This window comes from Quercus suber, unplaced genomic scaffold (genome assembly GCF_002906115.3).
Source record: "Quercus suber isolate HL8 unplaced genomic scaffold, Cork oak 2.0 scaffold_955, whole genome shotgun sequence".
NCBI classification, from domain to species: domain Eukaryota; kingdom Viridiplantae; phylum Streptophyta; class Magnoliopsida; order Fagales; family Fagaceae; genus Quercus; species Quercus suber.
The window spans coordinates 102,295-125,980 of NW_027070375.1; the positions used below are offsets into that span (position 1 = coordinate 102,295).

The 23,686-nt window shown below is 44.5% G+C and overlaps 3 protein-coding genes and 1 non-coding gene across 4 annotated transcripts; 1 reads left to right on the forward strand and 3 right to left on the reverse strand.

Annotated features, from left to right (window-relative positions):
• Window positions 1-1,003: 1,003 nt before the first annotated feature.
• Window positions 1,004-1,982, reverse strand: LOC112006976 (lachrymatory-factor synthase). The gene is made up of 2 exons (XM_065768531.1): window positions 1,717-1,982; window positions 1,004-1,553 (listed from the first exon to the last, which is right to left on the reverse strand). Exons 1-2 carry the CDS (start codon window positions 1,919-1,921, stop codon window positions 1,261-1,263), a joined length of 498 nt encoding a protein of 165 aa, XP_065624603.1. The 5' UTR covers window positions 1,922-1,982; the 3' UTR covers window positions 1,004-1,260.
• Window positions 1,983-7,635: 5,653 nt separating this feature from the next.
• LOC111993892 (enoyl-CoA delta isomerase 2, peroxisomal) lies at window positions 7,636-8,693 on the forward strand. Its single transcript, XM_024025721.2, has one exon. It carries the CDS (start codon window positions 7,762-7,764, stop codon window positions 8,485-8,487), a length of 726 nt encoding a protein of 241 aa, XP_023881489.1. The 5' UTR covers window positions 7,636-7,761; the 3' UTR covers window positions 8,488-8,693.
• Window positions 8,694-19,227: 10,534 nt separating this feature from the next.
• LOC111993882 (uncharacterized) lies at window positions 19,228-20,799 on the reverse strand. The gene has a single exon (XM_024025711.1). It carries the CDS (start codon window positions 20,797-20,799, stop codon window positions 19,228-19,230), a length of 1,572 nt encoding a protein of 523 aa, XP_023881479.1.
• Window positions 20,800-22,940: 2,141 nt separating this feature from the next.
• On the reverse strand, window positions 22,941-23,068 carry LOC111993895 (U11 spliceosomal RNA). The gene has a single exon (XR_002881017.1). It is a non-coding gene; the product is annotated as a U11 spliceosomal RNA (small nuclear RNA).
• Between the last annotated feature and the right edge of the window lie 618 nt (window positions 23,069-23,686).

A 23,686-nucleotide genomic window follows, 5' to 3' on the forward strand; every position in this document is an offset into this window, starting at 1 on the left:
GACTTTCTAATATAGCGTGGCTTTGGATTCACCTCCACGACCACATTTTGCTTCTTTGCGCATTTTTAACCTTTTTTTTTTTTTTTTTTAAATGCATTTCAAGGAGTAATGCAGCTACTGTTTATGCACTGTTCATGAACAGTAACTACAAAGGTTGACTTTTCAGTCGTGAATAGTGCATCTGTGCACTATTTATGGACCTACAAATATCACTTTTTAGCAACTTTTTTATTAAAAATAGATTTTACAGTACTATTCACACATTTAAAAATTATTTTGCTAGAGTTTTTTTTTTCATGCGTTCCAAGGAGTAATGTGGCTACTGTTCATGCACTATTCATAAATAGTAGCCGCAAAAGTTGACTTTTCAACTGTGAATAGTGCATCTGTGCACTATTTACAGACCCACAAATATCACTTTTCAGCAATTTTTTCATTAAAAATGGGTTTTACGGTACTATTCATACTTTTAAAAATTATTTTGCTACGGTATTTTCAGTTTTTAGTTTCAGTAAAATAAGTTTTATTCAAACGGACCCATAGTAGAGCACTACTATGGAAGAATTTTCTGGTAGCTTAGGGAGGCCAGTTGCCCCCTCTTGCTCCTTCGGCTCCGCCATATATATAATACATATCCATACAAGAAACACCACCTAATTTAGTATCAATTGGGTCCAATTATATAATCTCTTTTGTTTAAATGGCGTACTCTTCAAAACATAAATTGAAAAGTAACGTTTTCGAGTCTCATTTGTACAATACATTTAAATGACTAATTTAGTCACAATTAAGCTTTTTTATAAGCTCATGTCAACCCATTATATATCTGACATATACAATAAATACTCAACTAATTCAATAACAATGCATCATGAATATAGTCAATAATGAATATTCAACTTAAGAGATGAACACAAATAAGGTTTTCATACATAAACACTACAAACACATTATGAATATAGTCAATAATCAATGTTCAACTTATGGGATGAACACAACACAGTATAATAATAAGTTTTTTCGTACAACACGTCAAAATACATAAACACTGCAAATTTTTTCTTATCGTTGTTGATACAACCAGAAGGGATATTTTACATCCAGCACATACATCGTCACTCTCACAAGATACCTGAATCAGTATTTTGGCTTTTGAGAAAGGATCATATATATATATATATATGCTGAAGCATGACAAAATTATTCATCTAACCACTGTAACAACTAACAACACAAATATAAAGCATGTAGGGCCAGATTTCACCCAGTGGATAGGAGGGCATCTTCCATTTTCTTTGCCATTGACTGGAGAGCAGTCTCAATATAAGAGAGAAAATCTTCAAATCTCAAACCTTCAATCGGATCACAGACGAAGGACCACTCGATCTTGCACCCATTTTTGCCATCATCGTTGATTGGCGTCACTGTGGATTTCCCCACGTATGACTTCATACCGATGTTATTATCAGTAACCTCATAGCTCAAACACCGCTTGATGGGATCAATCATCAGCAGTTTCTCTTTAGCCCACTTGATCATCGTTTCTTCATTGCCGTTGGATGAAGTTGTTGTTGTGGTGGCGACGTACCGGACCATTCCAGGCTGACCAAGTGTCCCATCCACTTGGTAACATGTATCAATAGTAGGAAGCCATTTGTGTAGGTTGCAAAAGTCCTCCACCAGAGGCCAAACTTCTTGTGCTGTTGGAAGATGAAGTTGTTGTTGTGGTGGCGACGTACCGGACCATTCCAGGCTGACCAAGTGTCCCATCCACTTGGTAACATGTATCAATAGTAGGAAGCCATTTGTGTAGGTTGCAAAAGTCCTCCACCAGAGGCCAAACTTCTTGTGCTGTTGGAGTTGCTAGTTCAACACAGGCTTTTCCTTCCCACTTTGTTTGTGTTACTGTTTCCCCAGCCATATGTATAAGGTATGTGAGTGTGAGAGACAGAAGAGAGACAAAAAGAGTTGGATTATTGAGAATGTGGATATGAGATGTGTGGTTGTTGTTTATATAAAATACGTAATGTGAAATTACCAAATTCAACCACCTTATTATCATTGACTCCTAAAAAGTCATTAGCTAGCTTTGAGGTCCATTATTTTGCTTGGGCTAAAAAAATGGGTCCAGTGTTTTGTGCTAATTGCCGCTCACATTTGCATTGGCCTCACCTGCTTTGCGTGCGAAGCCTGCACATCCAATTGTTGGGACATGTTTTTTTTTTTTTTTTTGGTTCAAAGCTTCTACATAATCTGATATGATTAACTGGATGGAGAAGAGTTGGACAGAATATAATTGACTGGATGGAAGAGAGATTAAGTGCTATGGAAATGTTGATAATATTTGGTAAAACATATTGCCACACTCGCACTGTTATAATTTAAGAGTTTTAATTTTTGTGACATGTTAATTATTCATTGAAAAAAAAAAGATTCCAATATTAAGGTTGCATTTGGTATTGGCTGAAAAAACAGTTTTTTTTACTATTTAACTTATTTTTATTACTATTCATGGGTATCATTACACTTTTTGATACTATTTATGGATCTCACTGTACTATTTCAACTAGTTATTTGTTTTATCTATAGTATTTTCAACAAAAAATTTTCAGTTTAGCTAGATAAACTGTTCTCAAATGGATCGTAAATGAGTTACATAATAAAATAAAATAAAATAAAAAACGAATTACACCTAATCTAATCTTTTTTATTTATTTATAAATACATATGATTTAAACCAACTTAAGGTTGATATTGGGATAATATGTGACATTTTATGGAGTATATAAAATGCTAGAAGCACTATGTGGGCAACTGATAAGTTTCATATTAGTAATTAAAAAAATGATAAATATTTTTTGTTGACCAAATTGAAACTATATACATGTTAATTTGAATCAAAACTGTATGTTAGAATATTAAAATAAGTGCTAACAAAAAATTACATGAAATTATCATGGTTTAAGTTAAATATAAGGTCTTTTTAAAAATTAAAAAAAAAATGTTAAATATAATCTATGGGGGGAAAAGGGCCTAGTCTAAACATAGTGGGCCGAGAGCTCATATGAGGGCTACTGTGCGACCGAGAAGAAGGAGATGGTAAGGGCAAGGCCCATCTGGAAGTGGGACCCTCAGAGGGAAGAGTAATTACAATCCGAAGAGGTCATCTTCTGTCTGAGGAGGTTATATTCCTCTAACGCGAATAGTATAGATCAATTTAACGTATAAAATGTCAAGATGATCTTGTGAGGACTCCTCCTGATCAAGATAAGCTCTGAGTACACTGGGAGATGATAAGGATGGAGAAATATCTAAAGGGAAAGCTGCTACCACCGTATTTAATACTCTGCAGCAACTTTTCTGGCCGCATTTATGTGGAGAAGACCCCTGAACAGTGTATCCTCACCTACCGCCACTCACACAGAGCTAAAGAAGATGCTTGACGTGACATATACTCAAGTAGACTCACGGATGAGGTATAAGTGGACAATGGAGATGAAGAGAATGGAGGTTATATAAAGGAAAGAAGCTCCTAACAAATAGGGGGAGAAAAAAAAAAGAGAGAAAGAGAGAGAGAGAGAACTTGACTGTAACCCTAATATCTGTGTTCATCAGATAATCAATAATATAGCTCTTCGGATATCCATTCTTTACGTGTAAATTCATGTTGGCTTGTGCTTGAAGGTTGTGATTCGTTGTTGTTGATCTCATACTTAACCTAGCTCTTTCACCCATACTCTACAAATTCATTGTTTTGGGCTTGGGCCGCAAATCCTAACCCTACATAATCTTAGTGTAGATAGAATTGTAGCAGCACATAAAGCGAGTTACATGCTAGTTCAATAGGAAAATGCTGAAGTTACAAACTTTTTACAAGCGACTAACATAGTGAGTGATTATTGATAAGTAAAAATGTGATGTAAACCTGTAATAATTTGTCATGTTAATAATTTGTAAAAATATTATAAAATAGTAGTGTGGGGCCCGTGGGCCTAATCGCCTCAGCCATAGTGTAGTAGGCCCAAGGCCCGCGCCGAGGAAGGATGACCATCCAAGGCTAAATTATGGAGAGACTCTTTTTTGGATCCACGCCGAGGACCTCTTCGTCCTCGGCATACTAAGGATAATTTTGGGAAGGGACAAGCCCAGAGCAAGCTGTTACCTCCACACTTAATGCATTCACCTAACCCCTCTGGCCGCATTAATGGGGATGCAACCCCTTAGCAGGGCAACGTTGATCAGTGTGAACCACTTGAATGTTGATAAGGCCTCTGATATGACGGACGGTCAGAAGAAAGGCGAATGGATGATCAACAAATGGAAGAACGAGATAGGACAATGAAGACTATATAAAGAGGAGCGATTAAAGTAAGAAGGGGGGGGAGAAAAAAAAAGAAGAAAAAGGGCTCCTCGGCCATGGTCCGAGGAGCATCCCCCCAGTTGTAAATAGTTCTAAGTATTTTCTAATAAAAGAAGAGAGTTCATGCTCCCGGAATGCCGGCCAACGCCTAAACCTTCGATCCACTCTCTAAAAATTTATTGTTTGGGCTTGTTGGGCTGAAAACCCATTCGTACTCTGGGTCCAACCCAAATTGAGTCCTTATAATTGGCGCCGTCTGTGGGGAGGATTAATGCGCTGGCCGCCGGCGTACCAGGCGATTGTTCTAAATGGTCGTTTTACAATAGGTTGGCGAAGAAAAAAAAAATTTTGCAAGAAAATAGAAGATTTGATAGCAAAAAGAGAAATCTTGATATTATTTCATAAAAAGAAAAGTTACAGATTACAATCAGAGGCTCAGGCAGGCTTGCTTTACAACTATTCCTACCAGCTAGTTTTACAATCAGAGGCCCAGGTGGACCCGCCCTAAAACTAGTTAGAGGGAAGTGTTAACCCATGCTTTTATTGGCATCAAGAGAATGGGAGAACTTGACAATAAAAGCAGGGAAGGGGGAGGGCCAGCTTGTTTCAAGGCCACCAACAACTCCTTTCTCGGGGCGGCGGAGCTTGAACAAAGCGAAGAGCAGATGCAGGGGCTCCGGGACGCCCTCCCCCGTGATGTTCCCTTGATTCTCTCCAATCCTCACGAGCGTTGGCCGTTGGAGACGGCAACACTCGAGCACCGCCCATGACATGAATTCGCACGTCTCCTTCGTCGGGGATGCGCTCCGAGGAGAGACATTAGGTACTTCAACGACATCCTTCTGGGCCACTTTGTATGGTGCCATCGGGGTTACGCCTAGATTCTGCCGCACCGGAAGCCCAGTGGGGGCTGCGGCCACAACGGCTCTTGGCACGGATGTCCTCACATCCGCCCAAAGCCGCCCCATGTCTGCCAACTCCGGTTACAATTCCGGCGGGGTTATTAAAGGGGCTTGGGGAGCTGAAAGGGTGTGTTCCTTCTATTTGTGTTGGGAGGTTCATGGAGTATGGAGAAACCATCCCCCCGGAAAGCCTTATATAGAGGATGAGGGTTGGTGAGAATTAATTCACGCAGAATTCGAAAAGAGAGTTATCAGCAGGGCTAATAATGAAGCTACCAAATTCCAAGGGGGTCGTAGACCGTTGGACTCGTGTTAATTCACGAGGACATTAATGAAGGTGCGTCTCGCGCACCGAAGCTTCAAGCGCGGAACACGAACGGCCAAAGGACGCTTCATAAATGAAAAAGATGAGGGCTCGAGCTGGAGGCAAGATCAACGCCACGTGTAAAGATCATAATCCGACCCAAGGAGGAATCGTCCCCAGTAAAGCGGTCCTAGGACAAACCCCTACTTACAAAAAAATAGAAGTGATAGACAGAACTAAGGCATTGCATGGTCCTCGGACCCAAGCCTAGGGAAAAACTAATCACACCATTATACCTGGGTACTAGACAGAACTAAGGTATTGCATGGTCCTCGGACTCAAACTTATGGGGAAACTAGATACTTACAGAAAAATGGAAGTGATAGACAGAACCAAGACATTGCATGGTCCTCGGACCCAAGCCTAGGGGAAAACTAATCACACCATTATACCTGGGTACTAGACAGAACCAAGGTATTGCATGGTCCTCGGACTCAAACCTATGGGGAAACTAGATACTTACAGAAAAATAGAAGTGATAGACAAATTTCGGCAATGCCATTGCCACAATTGGGAAAAAAGTTTTTTTTTTTTTAAAGAAATAATAAGTGCACACAATTTTTACAACAAATTCTAAGTATCAGGTTGTTACTTATTGTTATTGTTATATTAAAATAGTAATCTCAATGTTAAATTTAAATTTGAACTAATAATAACTAGTTACCTGTGATTTATTGTGAAAATATTGTGTATATAGCACATTATATTTTTCTTTAATTCTTCTTCAAATTTTGGCATTCACTTTTTTTTCCCCTACCATTTTCGGTAATACCATTGCCACAATAACTTTTTTTTTTGGGCACTCACTCATTACACTTCTCACACTCATACATCCGGGCAGGTGAGGAAAATTGGGCAGATGAATTACGGCAACACTGTTGCTGAAATTCAAGTTTTTTTCTATTTCCTCCATTTTTCTCATTCTCTCTCCTACTTTTTCTTGAATTTTGGCAACACTGTTGCCGAAATTCAATCTTTCTGCTCATTCTCCTAAATAACTTGTAACAGTACGTATAACGCAAATATGTTTTAAATTTAGTAATATTTAGCCAAAAGACTCGACAAATTGTTTAGAGTTGTTATTAATGAATAAAAAAGTAATTTTAGTAATAGGTTAAAATTAGAAGTAATAACAACTTAACAGATAACATCTATGATATGGTGTAAAAATGTAAAACAAGTAGAGATGTATTCGTATTGAAAAAGTATTTGGTATCAAAATCCAATAAGTGAGAGACATGTTAGTAAAAAATTACTACCCCACTAATAAATGAAAGACATGTGTTAATGGATAATTATTTTTATACACAATTTTCTCATTTATTGGGTTTTGATATGGATAACGTGGTATCATTTAATACAAAATATTTTTTTTGTCAATACTACTATCTCATTAATGAAAGAGGGAAATTATACACTATCATCCTAAACTATACTATACGTTACAATTTGTACTCTAAACTTTTTGAATGTACATTTTGCATCATAAATTATGACTTTTGTTACATTCTGCACCTCAACATTAAGTTTGGTGTTAACTTGGATGAAAATTCAAAATCTAGAGTGCAAAATGTAATAAGGAATATAGTTTTAGGAGATAAAATATAATTTTTTATTTGTTTTTAATAGATTGAGAAGAGTGACAATTAGCTATTTTCATATAGTGTCATACTTTTCTATTCAAGTTAATACCAAACTTAGTGTAAGGTGCAAAGAATAATAAAAGTAATAATTTAGAGTGCAATATTCAAAAAATTTAGAGTAGAAAATGTAAAAAAATAGAGTATAATAACTTAGGGGGTGTTTGGTAGAGTAGTTTGAAAATTGTTGTTTGTAATTTTTTGAAATACGTGTAGGTAAAAAAGTCTGTTAAAATGCGTAAAATACTGTTTAAAAACTAAAAAATGTTGTTTAAAAACACAAACCAAACGGGGGCTTAGAATGGTAAAATGCATTTTCTCGGTACAACTCAGCGTCGTCAACGTCACTGCTGGGATAATAGTATGGTACCTCTGTCAAGTAAGAAGGAAAAAGTCATCCATCAGCATGTGATAGCTTTCACACAATAACGAGAGAGAGAGAGAGAGAGAGAGAGATATTGTAAGCAGTAAGGTAACCATCCATCAGGCATCAGCATGTGCACATTAGAGAAGCGCGGCAACCTCTTCTTCTTAACCCTAACCGGCGACGACGACCACCGTTTCAGCCTAACTCTCATCGAATCTCTCATCTTCGCTCTCTCTCAAGTCAAATCCCAAGCTGTCCATGGCTCCGCACTCATCACCACCGCCCACGGCAAATTCTTCTCCAACGGCTTCGACCTCGCGTGGGCCCAATCCGCCGGCTCCTCCTCCGGCGCCGTAGATCGACTCCACCACTTGGTCGTTTCCTTCAAACCCGTCGTCTCCGCTCTCCTCTCCCTCCCTATGCCCACAATCGCCACCCTCCCCGGCCACGCCGCCGCCGCCGGATTCCTCCTCGCGCTCAGCCACGACTACGTCCTGATGAGGCGCGATCGGGGCGTGCTGTACATGAGCGAGGTCGATATCGGCCTCACTTTACCAGATTACTTCACGGCTCTGATGAGGTCAAAGATCGGCTCCGCCTCGGCTCGGCGTGATATATTGCTGGCCGGGAGGAAGGTTAAGGGAGAAGAGGCGGTGAGGATGGGAATCGTGGACTCGGCGGCGCACGATAGCGAGGAGGGTGTGGTTGAAGCTGCGGTGCGCCTTGGGGAGCAATTGGTGAAGAGGAAGTGGAACGGTGAGGTGTATGCGGAGATCAGGAAGAGTTTGTATCCGGAGATATGTGGCGTGCTCGGATTGGTTCCTAAAACAGTCGTGGCCTCGTCTAAGCTTTGAAACAATTTCACATCTGATTATGTAATAGTAATAGTAATAAAAAGCTGCTCTAAGCTTTTCTTTTGTCATGTGTGTGATTAATGTATGCATGTATGTTGGAGGTAATTTTGTTACCTTGGCTGGCCGGGCTGTTAAAAAGTTATAGAGAATTGTTGGAATAATTTGATCAAATTGGGATTTGGAAATGAATGGATTACTTTGAGAAATATTTTATGTATAAAGTTTATACTACTACTTTTTAAAAATAGAGTTACAAATGCAAGATTTTAGATTTCAATTTTTCAAGTTCTAGTACCGGAAAAAGGGAAGCTGAGATGTTTGCCTTGCCTGCTCAAAGGGAGTGATCACCGACGTCCTGTTCAAGCATAGGCTAATGCTATCTATATTGTGGGCTATACGTTTTTTTTTTTTTTTTTTTTTTGATGAACAGAAAATTTTTATTAACAGAACAAAGAAACAAGGACTAAACAGCAGCTACAACATTTAGAAACTCTGAATTAATTATATCCATAAAAGGGGTTGGAGCATGACCCTGACCAAAACAACCTGACAGATTTTTCCTAAGGCACCAACCAGCTAATACATGGGCTGCTTTGTTTGATTCTCTCGAATTCCACCTAAAAATAAATTGCTGGCCACAGAAAGCACACGAAAGAGTATCAGCAGTTATAGTTGATATTCTCTAAGGCACGGCATCAGTGGGGGTTTTAAGAGCTTCAATACATGCTTTGGCATCACTCTCAACCACTACATTCTTAAACCCACGATTAACAGCTACACAAGTCACCAAATTAATGGTTTCCGCCTCTGCTTGGAGAGGGAGGTTGGTTTCCACCCGTTTAGACAAAGAGAAAATTAGGTCCCCTCTCCAATCTCTCGCCACAATGGCAATAAATGAATGGTTCAGCCCTACTACCGCATCGCAGTTTATCTTTACAGTTCCTTGTTCGGGCCTATTCCAAGAATAAACAAATGGACTAGGCAACACTAGGGGGATTTCAGTAAGCATAGCAAGGTGTTCATTAAATTTTTTAAAGATTATTTGTAGTTCTTTATTTGGGGCAAACTTAATGACTCTCCTCGACTCGCATCTAGAGGTTTTGGCGAAAGTGCGTGAAGAAGTCGAGTCGATATGGTTGCCAGAGTCTGATTCTTTGATAACCGGCAACTAGATTGCGCAAATGAAGTACACGCACACGGTGGTGCGTGAGATTCTGAGGTATAGAGCTCTAGCGACCAAATAGCGCAAATGAAGTACATGCACACTGTTAAGTCCTTCACAGTCTCTTGCATCCAAAAATCGATCAAGCACATGGTTTCTTTTCCTTTCTTCATGTTCTCTTTGCTATGTTCTACCCATACAGACAGAGTTTTCCTTTCTTCAATTAAAAAAAAAAAAAAAAAACTAAAACGGCGTTGTTTTTTGCTCATTTAACCAAGATACTTAACAGATGGTTAACAAAATACCAAATTGACAACAATTGAAAGTTAGAGGACTGAAATGACAAAACTGAAAGTTAAAAGACTAAAATGAAAAAGGCTAAAAGTTAGAGGATCAGTTTTGCATATTTGCCTTTTTTTTTTTTTTTTTTCTTTTTTTTTTCTTCTTCTTCTTCTTCCTATAAAAACTTTCTTTAAATGAATTATTAACCAATATCTTAAGTGCATTACATTCTCGAGAGTTTCTAGAGTACTTTACAAGGTAAAGTTTTTTAAAATTTCATCCCTCATTTAAAATTAATGGTTTAAGATAATGTCATTTCATTAATTTACTAACTACTCTTTAAAAAAAAAAAAACACGGATTCAGCTTCTTAAACTTATTTGATGTATTTCAATTTCTTTTTGTATTTGAAAATTTCTCAGTCAACCAAACAACTCACTAATGGATACAGTTAAGTCGGATTTTAGAAGAAAATCTTTGCAAACTTTAAAAATATGATACGTAGAATCTATTGATGTAGCATGGATAAAAATTCTGAATCTTGGTTAAATAGATACAATTATATATATTGTAGGGGTGACAAAATTTGACACGACCCGCGAATCCGACACGACCCGCAAATCTAACACGACTAACTTGTTTATAAACAAGTCATGTGTTGAGGCTTAAACGAGTTCAGATTATATTCAGGTCTACACGACTAACCCATTTAATAAACATGTCGTGTTCATGTTCAACATGCAAATTCATTTGACCCGTTTAGCTTATAAAGATATGAGCTTTTGTTATTATTGTTTAATTTGTGGTTGTAATTGTATTTAAGTTTAGATATATAGAAATTGATAACAAGTTATTCAAGTTATGTATGACCTATTAATTAAACAGGTTATTAAACAAGTTATTTGTATTGACATTTACATAATTTGTTAATTAAAAGGGTTAGTCAGGTTGACTTATTTAATAAACATGTCATGTTAGAGTTGATAATTTTTGACACGTTTACTAAACAAGCCTGGTTTGGGTTAACCTATATAGCCGAATACTCATGACTTGACACGACACAAACCTGATCCACGAAAACGAATTGCCACCCCTATTCTATTGATTCTTCACCAAGGTCCTGTGGCTTACCCATACTACATCAATAAATTCTATGGCATTGCATTTTCAAAATTTAACAAGACTCTTCTAAAATCTGACTTAAGTGTGCCCCTCTAATGAGTTGTTTTGGTTGATTGGGACTTTCTCAAATCCAAATAGAAACTAAAATACATCAAACCTTATTTGATTTTTAGTGAGCGGTGTTGGTCTAACGTTAATGTTCAGGAAGCTGAATTCATATTAATTTTAAATGAAAAATGAGGTTTTAAAGTAATCTACTTTGTAGAGCATCATAAAAACTATAGAGAATTTGAATTCAATTAAAAATACTAGTGCCTATTTTTCTTTATTATGCATTTTTTTAATAAGTTTTTCGATTTTTATGTGTGTGCACAGAGATTAGTGTAACTAGGGCCATGCATGTCCCTCCCCCCAAAAATAAATAGGAATAAACTATCCCAAAATGCTGAAAGTGAGAAAAGGGCCATTGACCATGGAAGAAGATTTGATTCTGATCAATTATATTGCAAATCATGGTGAAAACACCCTAGCCAGATCCGGTTATATCCCTTCGCCTATCAATATTTTTGTTAAAGAAGACTAGAAGAGCTTCTTTTATTTATTTAAAAGCAGTAGTAACGGTATTTATTTATGTACTATCGGAGGCCTGAGAAATGTTAGTTTGTTGTATAGCATGTAATCACAAGCGAATTTGTTTCATGTTGTGTACTTGTGTAGAATACAAAGTGTGCGCCTCAAAACTGAAACCCGCTGGGCTGGGCCTCACTTGGACTCACAACCTACTTGTATTGTGGGTTTGGATTTCCTACACTGGATTGTTCCTAACGCTAAGACTTAATGTGATCGCTTTCCTCTCCTTGGGGGTCCGGGCCACCTTCTTACTCTTCTTTCTCGCTGTTTTCACTCTTCTTTCAGCCCCCCCTTTTCCCAAAACTTCTTGTATTTATAGTCCATAGTTCAGTGGAGGGGTCATAATTACTTGCCAATGAGTGCTACCGGCGGTCCAGTATTATCGATCGTAAGTGGGTGGTCAGGTGGTAGTGGGAAGCGGTGAGGGTGGTGTTGGAACTTGGTTCCCACCTCTACGATAGTTCTTGGCAGCGGTGCCTCTCCGAGGCACAACCGGGTAGGTACAGGGCGGGGCGTCCCGAGAGTCGAATATTTATCACTGCTCGGGAAGGTTTTACCGAGAAACGATGAAGAGGCAAGGCTTGGGCCTGCAGCACGCGTGGCTCGGGGGTGGGCTGCCAGGTAGAAGGAGATTGGCCTTATGGGCCATATACCCAGGCCAGGGTCCAAAGCCCAATATAGGACATGGTGCGGGGGCCATACAATAGCCCCCCCTTGATTCGCTCCCCATTCCCGAGGGTGAATCAAGGGTCGCAGGGGGTGGATACCCGTCTGGGGAGTCGAAGGGTCGGTGCTCGGTCGTTGATGGGCGCATTAATGCGTGTCTCAAAAGACGCGATTGGAGTTAACTGACGGCCTATCCGTCATTACTGTCTGACGGTTCGTGAACCGAGGCGTTACGCGTGTGGCAGTTAAAGCGATGGTCCGCGTGTTTTCCCGCCAGTGGATTATTTAATGCTTCTCATTTTACTCCCCACGCTTATAAATAGTCCCTCTAGTCACTGATTCTCACTTTCGCATTCCTCATTTTACAATATCTTACTCTGCCGAGCATCCCTCCTTCGTGGTTCAGCCTCTGGCCCAGAACACACTTCCTCCTTAGAGCCCACAGTAAGTTCCTTTCCCTCTTCTTACTTTTTCTGTTTAGCCAGTTCAGTTGATTCTTTGATAATCATAGCATTTCTTTTCTTGATTTTCTTTAGAAAACACTCGCTTTGAAAAATGAGTTACTCGCACCTCCTTTCTTCCGAACATGCTTTGGCTAGATTTAGGGAAGCATATAATGTCCCTAGTGACGTAGATATTGCCTACTGCAATATGGGCGATATCGACATCCAGAGGCGCCGTGGTGAAAACACGGTGTTCTTTCCCTTGATGGCCATTCTAGAGGGTGGGCTCAGGTTCTCAGTTGACCCTCTAATTCTTAGCACCCTTAGATTCTACGGCCTTTGTCCCGACCAACTCCCTCCTAACTTTTACCGGGTAGTGAGTTGCGTGAGTAGGCTGAACCAGTTGTACAGGTTGCAACTAAATCATTTTGACATTAATCAGATGTATAGTCTGTGCGGCAATATCGAGTCTGACTATTATATAAAGACTAGGGATGTGAGGGTACGGCTTATTTCATGCCTACCAGATTCGAATCGTAACTCGGCAAAAGATTTCGTTCGGGTGAGCGGCAATTGGTTTGCCGAGGAGGTCCCCTGTGCGTTTTCGCCGCGCGACATTGGTCGGTGACTAGCCTTTATTTACTTTGGTCTTGTTGATTTTGGTGCGGCTATGTAATTGTTAACCCTTATTTCCTTCGTGCAAAGAGCAAAAGATTCAGGTCGGACATCAGAGTGGTACATGTTCGGGACCTGAACTTCGTGCTCAGGTCGAAAATCTTCGTGCACACGGACGGACAACTCCGAGCGTCCCACCTCATCCTCGGTGTCAATCCCGTCTACTCAACTTGGCAGGCGTTCAGCCAAGCTTTGCTAGTTGACAGCCCTCTCCTCTCATACATCGACGTCCGGCACGCGAACTTCTTCACCTCAGGGGTAACCGTAGGCGAGGCACGTGATCTCGGCTCCCGGTTCATTTGTTCAGACGAGCGACAGCCCATCCGTGACGAATCAGCCGAGCGCGTATCTGCCGAGCGTAAGAGACGCGCCCACGAGCAAATCCAACAAGCTCCTGCTCAGCCTGAGAGAACTGTAGAGCCCGAGGCTCCTGTTCGGGAAGTGGAGGGTGCAGCTGCAGAACCAACTGACTCTTCTGAAACAGGATCCGGCCAAGGCTACACCATGGTGGCTAGGAGGAAGTTGACGATCGACCGCTTCGTCCCGAGTGCCCGGCCTGCCATGCAGCGACAACCAACCTCCGGCCAAGATGCTTTGCCCCCCGCTGTCCCATCAACCCGAGTTTGAAAAAGGCCGCGCACAACCGATCAAACTCAGACGGGCTCGGGCAACGTGCCCCCGCGACCCTCGGCCGGTATTGTCATCCGGGAACCGGTAGCGCAAACCGGGATAGACCTGGCGTCCACTTCCCGGGCTCCGGCAGCATGGCGACCCTCCTTCCAACTTGGCGGTGAGCCTCTTCCATCGACAGCCAGTGCCCGAGTATGGGACAAAGGTTATGGTGGCCGTGTGGCGCAGAGTCTGGCATGCGGCATCCTCTTGCCCGAGGACTTGCACGCTTTCACGGAATCGACGGACGAGTCTTTGGGGAGGCGTTTGCAGTGGCACACCATAGCGGTAACTATTTTACTTCTCTTTACGATTCTCGGCTTCCTATTTGCCTATGCACGTGTACTTTCCCTTTTACCTTACAAAGTGAATATTGTGTGGTCAGGTTGCGCAAATGTCGTACGTTGTGGACGGGAGGATGAAGGAGCTGGCCAAGGAGGTTGAGCGGGAGAAGGCTCTGAAGGATGTCGCCGAGGCCACGGCGAAGGAGAAGTCGAAAATAGCCGAGGAGGCAGAGAATAAAATTGCTACAGCCGTAAAGGCCCAGGCTCTTGCCGAAACGAAGTCCGAGGCACTGGAACTGCAACTGGGCGGCACCGAGCTCAAATTGGCAGAGGCCCAGAGCTTGAATACCATGCTGGAAGGGCAACTGGCCGACTCAAAGACGGCGCTGGAGGCTTGTGAAAACAAGTGGTATAACGAGGGGTTCGCGGATGCCGAGAATTCGGCGGAACCTGTCGTTTGCCAGGCTTACAGGCTCGGATATGAGGAGGGTTGGTTCGCCGCTCTTCAAGCCTTGGGGATTCCCGAGGATTCTCCATTGAGGGATCACAACAAGATCCCTTTCCCGAGCATCCCCCAAACCGAGAATCCCGCACCCCTTGTTATTGATGAAGAAGAGACCTCCAGCATGAGGGAACTGGTGAATGCCATCGACTCTCATGCAGTGCCGACCGACTTGGAGGGGACCAGCCACCCCCATGTCGGGGACCGAACCGGGGAGGACATCCAGCCGCCAACTCCTCACGCCGACCAACGCTCTCAAGAGGACGCATCCTCCGCACATGTGGCAGACATCTAAAGTTGAAAGCCAGCCCTTTTTTATTTTTCCTTCTTTTAAGAATTTCAGTGAGTGGAATTGCCTATGTCACCGGGTTGTGGTGACGGGATAATTTGTTTATGTTGTCTTTTCTTTATTTCGAGTTGCCGGGTTTTGGCAACAAAACGCTAATTTTAAGTTTTATGCTTTAATATGAATGCTTTATCGTGTTGCTCTTTCGTATTTACTGAGTAATGAACTTTTGTTGGTTGCCTCTTTATTGTGATGTGTCCGATCATGGCAAGGTTTCCACCTGCTCGGTGGTAGGATCGAACCGAGGGTCAGGCTTCTGTCCTCGAACCCCTAAGGTTTCCATCCGCTCGGTGATAGGGATCGAACCGAGGGTCGGGCTTCGGTCATTAAAACCAAAAGGCTAAGGTTTCCACCTGCTCGGTAATAGGGATCGAACCGAGGGCCAGGTTTCTGTCCTTAGAACAAAAAGGCTAAGGTTTCCACCTGCTCGGTAATAGGGATCGAACCGAGGGCCAGGTTTCTGTCCTTAGAACAAAAAGGCTAAGGTTTCCACCTGCTCGGTAATAGGGATCGAACCGAGGGTCAGGTTTCTGTCCTTAGAGTGAATAGTCCAAGTTTCCACTGCTCGGTGATTGGGATCGAACCGAGGATCAGGGTCAGAATAATGCGGGTCTGCTTAAAAAAAAACATCGTTAGTATATCTACAAAACATATACAATAGGTTGCGGTTAACTTTATGCCCGGCGTATTGCCCATCAATGATAGTACTTCTTGAGATTATGGACGTTCCACGGTCGGGGCAGCTGTCTCTCGTCTAGGTCTTCCAAGAAGTAAGCCCCGGTGCCGGCCACGGCTGTGACCCTGTAGGGTCCCTCCCATGTCTGTGCCAATTTCCCGGCACTAGTGTTCCGCATGTTGCCCACGGCTCTTCTGAGGACCAAGTCCCCGGCGACAAACTCCCTCGTTCTTACACCTCGGTTGTATCTCTGGGCGAGCTTCTGCTGATATTCCGCGAGCCGTATTGTCACCATTTCGCGGTACTCTTCCACGTTGTCCAAATATCCTGCCATCATTTCGTCGTTTTGGGCGTGATAGAACCTCGCTACTCGCGCACTGCATAGATTCACCTCGGTAGGGATCACGGCTTCCGCTCCGTACGTGAGAGAGAAAGGGGTCTCCCCGGTGGACCGTCTAGGAGTGGTGCGGTATGCCCACAAGACATTTGGAAGTTCCTCGGCCCAGTTTCCCTTTGCGCCCTCCAGCCTTTTCTTCAGCCCACTCACAATCACCTTATTCACGGCCTCAGCCTGACCGTTGCCCTGTGGATAAGAAGGAGTTGAGTACCTGTTTTTGATACCGAGACCACCGCAAAAGTCTTGGAACGCCCGGCTGTCAAACTGTAGCCCGTTGTCCGATATGATAGTGTTCGGCACCCCAAACCTAGTGATGATATTTTTCCATACGAATTTCTTTACTTCCACATCTCGTATGTTAGCCAAAGCTTCCGCCTCTGCCCACTTGGTAAAATAGTCGACGGCCACCAAAACGAACTTTCGGCCGACCGTCGCCCGAGGGAACGGGCCGATGATGTCCAGCCCCCATTGTGCAAAAGGCCAGGGACTGCTGATCGGGTTCAGGTGGCCCGCGGGCTGATGGATCAGAGGGGCGTGCTTTTGACACCGCTCACACTTAAGCACATACTCGGCGGCGTCTTTCTGTATCTGAGGCCACCAAAACCCCTGAGTCATTGATCGGTGTGCCAATGAACGTCCCCCGACATGGCCACCGCACACCCTAGAGTGGAGCTCCGCCAAGAGCTCGCCCACCTTCTCTGGGCGTAAGCACAAGAGGTACGGCCGTCCGAAGGACCTTCGATACAAAGTCCGGTCTTCCGCCAACCAATACCGAGGAGCCATCCTACGGACCCTGATGCCCTCTTTTTCGTCACTCGGCAGTCGGTCGTCGGCCAGAAAGTCGATTATGGGGTCGATCCAGCACGGGGCAGGGGCTGCGATTGCGGTGGCATTGATCCCTGTAGTTCCCGAGTCGCTCATTACCCTGACGCTCGGCTCCAGGATAAGCTCGACTTTGATTTGCCGTGGTATCTCTTCGGTTACTGACGACGCCAGCGTGGCTAGGGAGTCAGCATGTCTGTTCTGTGTTCGGGCTATGTGGAAAACCTTCACCGTGTTGAAGCGGGCCAAAACTAGCCTTGCTTGTTCTAGGTATGCTTTCATCCGGGGATCTCGGGCTTTAAAACTGCCCTGCACCTGATTAACCACCAGACGCGAATCTGAATATAGCTCAATCTCCCGAGCCCCCAGGCTCGAAGCTGCCCTCAGTCCGGCCAGAAAAGCCTCATATTCTGCCTCGTTGTTGGACGCCTTGAAACCCAATCTAAACGAGTGTTCTAGTCGTATTCCTTCGGGGGTGATCATAACAACTCCTGAATCGGCGCCCGTGGAGCTTGACGCGCCGTCTATGAATACCTTCCACGGTCGAGCCTCTAGTTGGCAAACCATCTCTCCCTTCTCTCTGGGCGAAAACTCAACAATAAAATCCGCGAGGACCTGGCCCTTCACCGAGCTTCGAGGTCTGTACCGTATGTCGAAGGAACCGAGTCGAGTCCCCCATTTGGCTATACGGCCCGTGAAATCCGACCTCTTCAATAACGACTGTAATGGGTACTCGGTCAGGACGTGTACGGTGTGAGCTTGGAAATAGTGCGGCAATTTCCTGGTGGCGTGTATCAGGGCTAATACGAGTTTCTCCATGGGCAAGTATCTCGTCTCGGCGTCGACAAGAGTTTTGCTGATGTAGTACACGGGTTCCTGGATCCCTTTGTCCCTTAGTAGCACAGCGCTCGCGGCGTGCTCGGATACCGCCAGATACATGAACAAATCCTCACCTGGCTCTGGTGCCGTAAGCATGGGCGCTCACGCCAAATAAACCTTCAGATCCACAAAGGCCTCTTCACACTCCTTGCTCCACCGAAATCCAGTCCATTTCTTCAGCAGTTGGTAGAACGGTCGGCTGCGATCTGCGAATTTTGAGATGAACCGGTTAAGGGCTGCTAGCATCCCGGTTAGTATTTGCACTTCCTTCGGGTTGCTCGGTGGCTTCAGTCTTCTCACAGCTTTTATCTGGTCGGGGTTGACCTCAATTCCCCGTGTACTGATCAGGTACCCTAAGAACTTCCTGGCCCCGACACCAAATGCGCACTTCTCCGCATTAAGGCGCAACTTGTGTCGTCGGAGAACCTCGAAAACCGCCTGGAGGTCCTCCATATGCAGGGCTTCCTGTTTGCTCTTAACCACCATGTCGTCGATGTATACCTTGACCGTGCGCCCTATCTTGTCTCGAAAAATTCTTGTCATCATTCGTTAGTAGGTGGCCCCGGCGTTCTTCAATCCAAAGGGCATCCTCGTGTAGTGGTAATTCGCCTCCGGGGAGATGAACGCCATTTTTTCTTGATCCTCGGGCGCCAGGGCGATTTGGTGATACCCTTGGAAAGCGTCCAGAAAACTCATCCTCGGGTGCCCACACGTGGCGTCCATCAATCTTGGGCACGGGAAAAGGGTCTTTTGGGCAGGCCCTGTTTAGATCGGTGAAATCGACGCAGACCCTCTACTTGCCGTTCTTCTTCTTCACTACCACGGTGTTCGCCAACCAATCCGGGAAGAAGATCTCCCGAATCACTCCTGCCTGCTTCAATCTCTGAACTTCCGCTTTTACTGCCTCGGAGTGCTCCCAGGCTAATCTCCTCGGCCTCTGCTTTTTAGGGGCGAATGAGGGGTCAACTCCAAGTCTATGCACGATGAATTCGGGGTCCACCCCGGGAACCTCGTATGGACTCCATGCAAATACGTCCACATTCTGTATTAGGAGTAACAACATCTCTACTTTCTCCCGGTCCTCCATGCTCTCCCCTATTTGGAAGTACTTGTCCGTATCCGGCAACACCTTTACCTTAAGCATGCTCTCGGCGCGCGCGACCTCCTCTGGCGGGCTCTGTAATTGCTATAAGGGCATCCCCGACGACGAACATTTGGGGTTGGCCTGATCCTTCTGGTTTGATTGCTCCTTCCAATTGACCATGGCGATCAAACATCGCCTGGCCACCTGCTGACTTCCTTGTATCACCGTGACACCACAATCGGTATGAAACTTGACCCTCATGTGCAGAGTGGACGGGACAGCCCCCATTGCATGTATCCATGGCCTCCCAAGAATCGCCGTATAGGGGGAGTATGAGGCCACTACGAAGAAACTTACCATTACCTCCTTGCCCCCCATGTTCATGGGCAGAGAGATCTGCCCCTCGGGAGCCACCATTTTCCCGTCGAACCCAACCAGGGGAGTGTTGTACTTTGACAGATTCTCATCCCTCAACCCAAGCCCCCTGAATAGGTCTGGGTACAAAACATCCGCTCCGCTTCCCTGGTCTATCATTATTCTCTTCACGACGAAGCCGCCAACCCTTGCCGTGACTACCAACGTGTCGTCGTGCGGCTGAATGGTTCCTTCCAAATCACTGTCGCCGAAAGCGATTGGCTCTTGGGTTGGTCTGGTCTTCTTCGCGGGAGGCGGCATGCCCGTACTCCCCTCTACCGATATCATTGTTAACACCTCCTTCCCCTTTGCCGTCGAAATGCCACTCGGGGTGACGTGAATTACATCAATTACCCCAAGAGGGGGCGGAAGGGGGTTCCCTCCGTGTGGGGCGCCATGCCTTGTTCCTCTATCCCCGGCATCCGTCACAAAATCCTTGAGGTGTCCTGCCTTAGCCAACTGCCCGAGGTGGTCCCTTAACACTCGGCACTGCTCGGTAGTATGCCCCCGGTCTTTGTGGTAGGTGCAGTATAGGTTCCGATTCCTCCTAGAGGGGTCGCCAGCCATCCGGTTAGGCCATCTGAAGTACGGCTCGTGCTTGATCTTATCCACAATTTTATGCACGGGCTCCTTGAACGTCACGTTCACCTCCCTTACTGGCGCTACTGGCTCTTGAATCCTCAAATTTTCCCGTGCCCTCTGTTGAACACTGCTCTGCCGAGGACGATCCGTCACCTGCGCCTTGCCTTTGCTTTGTATTCTATCATCTTCCAACCGCTTGTACTCCTCAATGCGCCTCATCAGCTGCCTCATATCCTCGGGAGGTTTCTTAGTTAATGATTCCCTCAACCCCGACTCGTCAGGCAATCCCATTCTGAAAGTGCTCGCTGCAATCTTCTCGTTCCCTCCGCCAATCTCGTTGTAGAGCTCCCAGTATCGGCTAGCATAATCACGGAGGGTTTCCCCTGCCCTCATCTTCATAGACAGCAGCGCGTCTACCGGTTGCTGTTCCCGGCTGCACGTCACGAAACGGGAACCGAACTCCTGTATTAGCTCGGCGAAACTGTGAATGGAGCCCTTGCGCAACCCGTTGAACCACCTTAAGGCCGTGGGACCAAGGCTGGAGGGAAAAATCTTGCACATCAGAGCGTCATTGCGGGTATGCAGAGACATCATCTGGATATAGTGGCTGACATGCTCCACGGGGTCCATCTTCCCACCATAAGAATTGAACGGTGGGCGCGTAAATCTGTCCGGCATCGGTGCTCGCTCAATGTCTGCTGAGAATGGGGACCGAGCCGCCCTGCGCAACGCACAGCTCATTGCATCCATGGCCACATTCCTCGGCCGTCCCTCTGGAGAACCTGAGCCCTGATTCCCGTATTCCCGCGACCGAGAGCGATTTCGCCGTCGGTGAGATTCCACTGACATGGAGCGGTTTCGACGGCGACGGGACTCCCTCGAGTGCGAGCGCTCCCTGTGGAGGCGGGATCCTAATTGATTCGACCCCACCCCGCGTCTCTCCTCCTCGGCGTCAGGCCTTCTCTCTCAGTCGTCTTGACCGGCTCGGCGGCGCTTGTTTCGTGCTTCCAACTCCAGGTCTCGTACTAACCTTCGCAGCCGCTCAAGCTCTTCATCCCTGGCGTCGGGCTGCCTGTGCCGGGAAGCATGGGATGCCGTTCTCTCCGTTTGATACGACCCTTCTCCAAGACCGGATCGCTCTTCCAATTGCTCGTAAACCGGATCCTCGCGTCTCTTCTGCCTCTGTTCCCGCCAGGTGGAGCCCCGGGAAGACCCTGCCGAGCCGCTCTCGGCATTACTTCCAAACATCTTCCTGTGAACGAGTCTCGGCGGAACCATTGCTTAGTAGGATTTTCCCACAGACGGCGCCAATTGTGCGCCTCAAAACTGAAACCCGTTGGGCTGGGCCTCACTTGGACTCACAACCTACTTGTATTATGGGTTTGGATTTCCTACACTGGGTCGTTCCTAACGCTAAGACTTAATGTGATCGCTTTCCTCTCCTTGGGGGTCCGGGCCACCTTCTTACTCTTCTTTCTCGCTGTTTTCACTCTTCTTTCAGCCCCCCTTTTTCCCAAAACTTCTTGTATTTATAGTCCATAGTTCAGTGGAGAGGTCATAATTACTTGCCAATGAGTGCTACCGGCGGTCCAGTATTATCGATCGTAAGTGGGTGGTCAGGTGGTAGTGGGAAGCGGTGAGGGTGGCGTTGGAACTTGGTTCCCACCTCTACGATAGTTCTCGACAGTGGTGCCTCTCCGAGGCACAGCCGGGTAGGTACAGGGTGGGGCGTCCCGAGAGTCGAATATTTATCACTGCTCGGGAAGGTTTTGCCGAGAAACGATGAAGAGGCAAGGCTTGGGCCTGCAGCACGCGTGGCCCGGGGGTGGGCTGCCAGGTAGAAGGAGATTGGCCTTATGGGCCATATACCCAAGCCAGGGTCCAAAGCCCAATATAGGACATGGTGCGGGGGCCGTACACAAAGTATCAAGGGAGTCAATATCGTTTCAGCGGTATGATATATTTCGGATACCGGTGTACCGTTTCAGGTTTACCGCTATTTTTTATATTTATAAATAAATAGAGATATATATATGTGTGTGTGTGTGTGTGTAATAAATATAAAAGTTTACCATAAAATATTTCCTCAATTCAGAACTAATTATTCATAGTTTTAGAATTTAGTATCAATTAAAAGAAAAAAAAAACACAATATAAAAAATATAAAGCTTAAAAGTAACCATTGCATACTGAAAAAACAAATAATATTAATAAGTTAATGTAAATAAGTTACCATTCTGCCATAACAAAAATTCAAAAATCACAAAACTTAAAAATAAAAAAAATAAAAACTTTTTTCTGTACCGGCCGGTATTGACTATCTTGGCACGAGTAAGTGAGGGTATGAATCAAATTTTTTTTATTTTTTATTGGAAGGTTGGGTATTACTTCCAGTTGTTCAGATTCAGACTATGGGAGGCCACAATACAATTTGCTTACATCGTAGAGCATATAGCTTTCGCAAATTTAGAAAGGGGAAAAAAAAAAGAGACACTAGTCACTGGAATTTCAGTACCATGCTAGAAACATTTGACATGAGATTTGCGGGGGCGGCTAAGGAGAGCCGACCCTATAAGTATCCACAAATTATGTCGGCCATATGTCTATCACCCATCGAGGGCGAGCGTGGCATATTTTGCCAACCGACCCTTTTCGGTCTCCACACAGTCCATCACGAATTATTTTTATAGAAGGTTATTTTCAATGTTCACTCGCGTCTTTTCGACGTGGGATTTTGTTAGCGAGAAGCCTTCAAGCCTGACAGTTGAAAGACAAGGCTTTGTTTCTATAAGATAATTGAGACAATTGATGTAATGCTATGGAGGGTCGGCTAGAGGGAGCCAACCCTATTGGTTTCCACAAATTATGTCAGCCATATGTCTTGATTTCCATACAGCACTCACCAATCTAGGGCGAGCGTGGCATATTTAGCCAACCGACCCTTTTAAATCTCGCTATTATACTACGAACCATACTTATAGAAGGCTATTTTCGATATCCCGCTCGTCTCTTTTCGATGTGGGATGTTGTAGACTAACAACTTAGAAATGAGACCAAGAGACTTCATTTAGCACAAGCTACGAAATTCGTTGGCTTTAAAAAAAATTAATAATAATAAAATTGTGGAGCCAGTTCTGCGTTTTGGTTCCTAGATATACTCATTTTTATAGAACAGAACTGTTGAAGAATAATTCATTTTCTCCTTGTCCTTTTGACTTGAGGTTGAAGAATGTTAATCAAGTACATTCCCAGATTAATCTAAGTAGTGGACCTTGTTGGTCCACAGCTGGCACCTTCTAATTTTATCACAAATATGAAACCAGTTAGTAGTTATGGTAAGATCTCAAGGCTGGTAGATATTCCCAGTTTTGAGTTTCATTGTTGGCATTATTTGATCATAATCAACTTCAACTAAACGTATCAGACCCTTTTGCACCGTATATTGCCACATTAGGACAGCAAGGTTTCCATTATAATCCCAACTGAACCTCATCTGCTAATTTGTCTAGTCTGTTTGCAAGCCAAGTCTCTGCATGTTCTACTGGTTCGTTCACATGCGCTGGTT